We start from the raw sequence: 1,743 nt of genomic DNA on the forward strand, positions 1-1,743 counted from the left end.
AACTCTTTCTGCTTCATCATACAGCCTTTCTGAAATATGTTTTATTAGTTAGAAATTCATTGTCCATGACTTTTTCCCTAAATACAAGCCTCTTCTCTGAACAAACCACAACTCTGCCCAGTTGAACAGTTAAGAGTGTCAGAAAACTCCGCAAACAGCTCCCCTCTCCAACTCTGAAAGCGGCATCTTAGCCAAGAGCCGATGCAGGGCCTGGGCCCTCGGGAAGTGTATGTAATGTGGGGTGGGCCTCCTCTTTGTTCGCCTAGGACTCACGTAAAGTGTAGCCTCTGAGAAATGCTTGGGAGAGCTGCCTTTCTAGGCTGCTGGGACCAGGTAGCATCATCATTTGATTGCTGGACTCAAATAAAAATAAACGCAGAGAACAGAAATCTGAACATCTCTAATAAAACTATTTCAAAACAGAAAATTGAAGGTGACGGGGTGGGGTGTTATAACCCATCCATCAGCAGATCTTCACTGAGCACGCATGGGGAACCCAGCTCTGGATTAAGCCCTCGGGAGCCTTTATTAATGAAAAGTCCTATTTTCTGTGATGGGATCCACAGAAGCCCAAAACTCAGCACCACCCGATATACCCAGTAACAAACCTGCACACGTGCCCCCTGAATCTACAATAAAAATGGAATTGTTTTCAAAGTCCCGTTTTCCAAACCCAAAGGACTTTTTCAGAGATAGCCTGTGAACAGATTTCAAAGGCAAACTGAGATTGAGGTAAACTGCAGCCTTGGGGCGTGGCTTTCGGTACAGACTATGGGAATTCAGGTCCAAGAGGCACTCAGCATGCTTCAGGGCTGTGGTCAGCTTGGGTGTCAGCTCTGGGCTGACAATGTTCAACTGTGAAGCCCCCCACCCAGGAGCAGTGGGGAGGTTTGGAAAATGCTGAGCAGTCTGCAGGGCAGCGAGCAGGGAAAAAAAGGTCCCCTCTGCCCTGCCAGGCCCTCTCCTGTTACTAACAGCCTTGGGCCAGGCTCACCCAAAGCCAGACCTGAGCTATGGCTAGGGGTGCATGATCCATGCATGTCCTGTGCATGGCAGGTGAGCTCCTTTTGCAGATCATCAAGAAACTAGGGATCTCTTGGATCTCTAGAATTTGCATAAAGATCATGACTGTCTTTGTAGCATAAGCTAAGCTACCTCTTCTAACATATTGAACCCAGAGGAGTTCCACACAATGTGTGTGTGCAGGTGAGAAGCTATGTACCTTATTTGTGAGTGAGAGTGTGTGTGTGTGTCCATGTTGATGTCCGGGGCCTTAGAGTTTTATATAAGGAAACCCTGGGAGTAAAAATGTGTTTCTTTGTGGGAAAGGGGCATGGTCATTAACTCGACACCGAACACTACTTACCAAGCACAGTGATAGGAAGATTTAATGAGACCATTTATCTGAAAGCACTTGGTAAGAGAAGATCCCTCAAGTATAAAGGATTGTATTATGTTAACATATTCTGATGATCAAGTGGAAAAAGTAGTAAATTATGGAAAGGAGAGATGAAAGTGTAGGAAAGGAATTCAGAAGCTAGGATTTGAAAGAAACATTTTAGGCAAAAAATTGAGAGGGCCTGTGAAAAAAAAAAAAAACCCTTCCAGCTGCAGAGAGGGTTGGGAGCCATTTCCCTAAAGACACACCACCTGGCTCCCTGCAGCTGTTTGTTGCAACCTCACACTTACAGGATTGCTCTGATGCCCTTAATTTCAAGCACAGAGACAAAGCTCCAGCTGAGA

At 45.7% G+C, this 1,743-nt stretch overlaps 1 protein-coding gene across 1 annotated transcript; it reads right to left on the reverse strand.

Annotated features, from left to right (window-relative positions):
• Positions 1-577: 577 nt before the first annotated feature.
• Positions 578-1,126, reverse strand: LOC116463510 (putative uncharacterized protein UNQ9370/PRO34162). Its single transcript, XM_058434676.1, is given in 3 exon segments — positions 578-600; positions 603-981; positions 983-1,126. Coding segments are annotated over 3 exon segments (546 nt in total).
• Between the last annotated feature and the right edge of the window lie 617 nt (positions 1,127-1,743).

Source organism: Hylobates moloch, unplaced genomic scaffold (genome assembly GCF_009828535.3).
Source record: "Hylobates moloch isolate HMO894 unplaced genomic scaffold, HMol_V3 SCAFFOLD_39, whole genome shotgun sequence".
NCBI lineage: Eukaryota > Metazoa > Chordata > Mammalia > Primates > Hylobatidae > Hylobates > Hylobates moloch.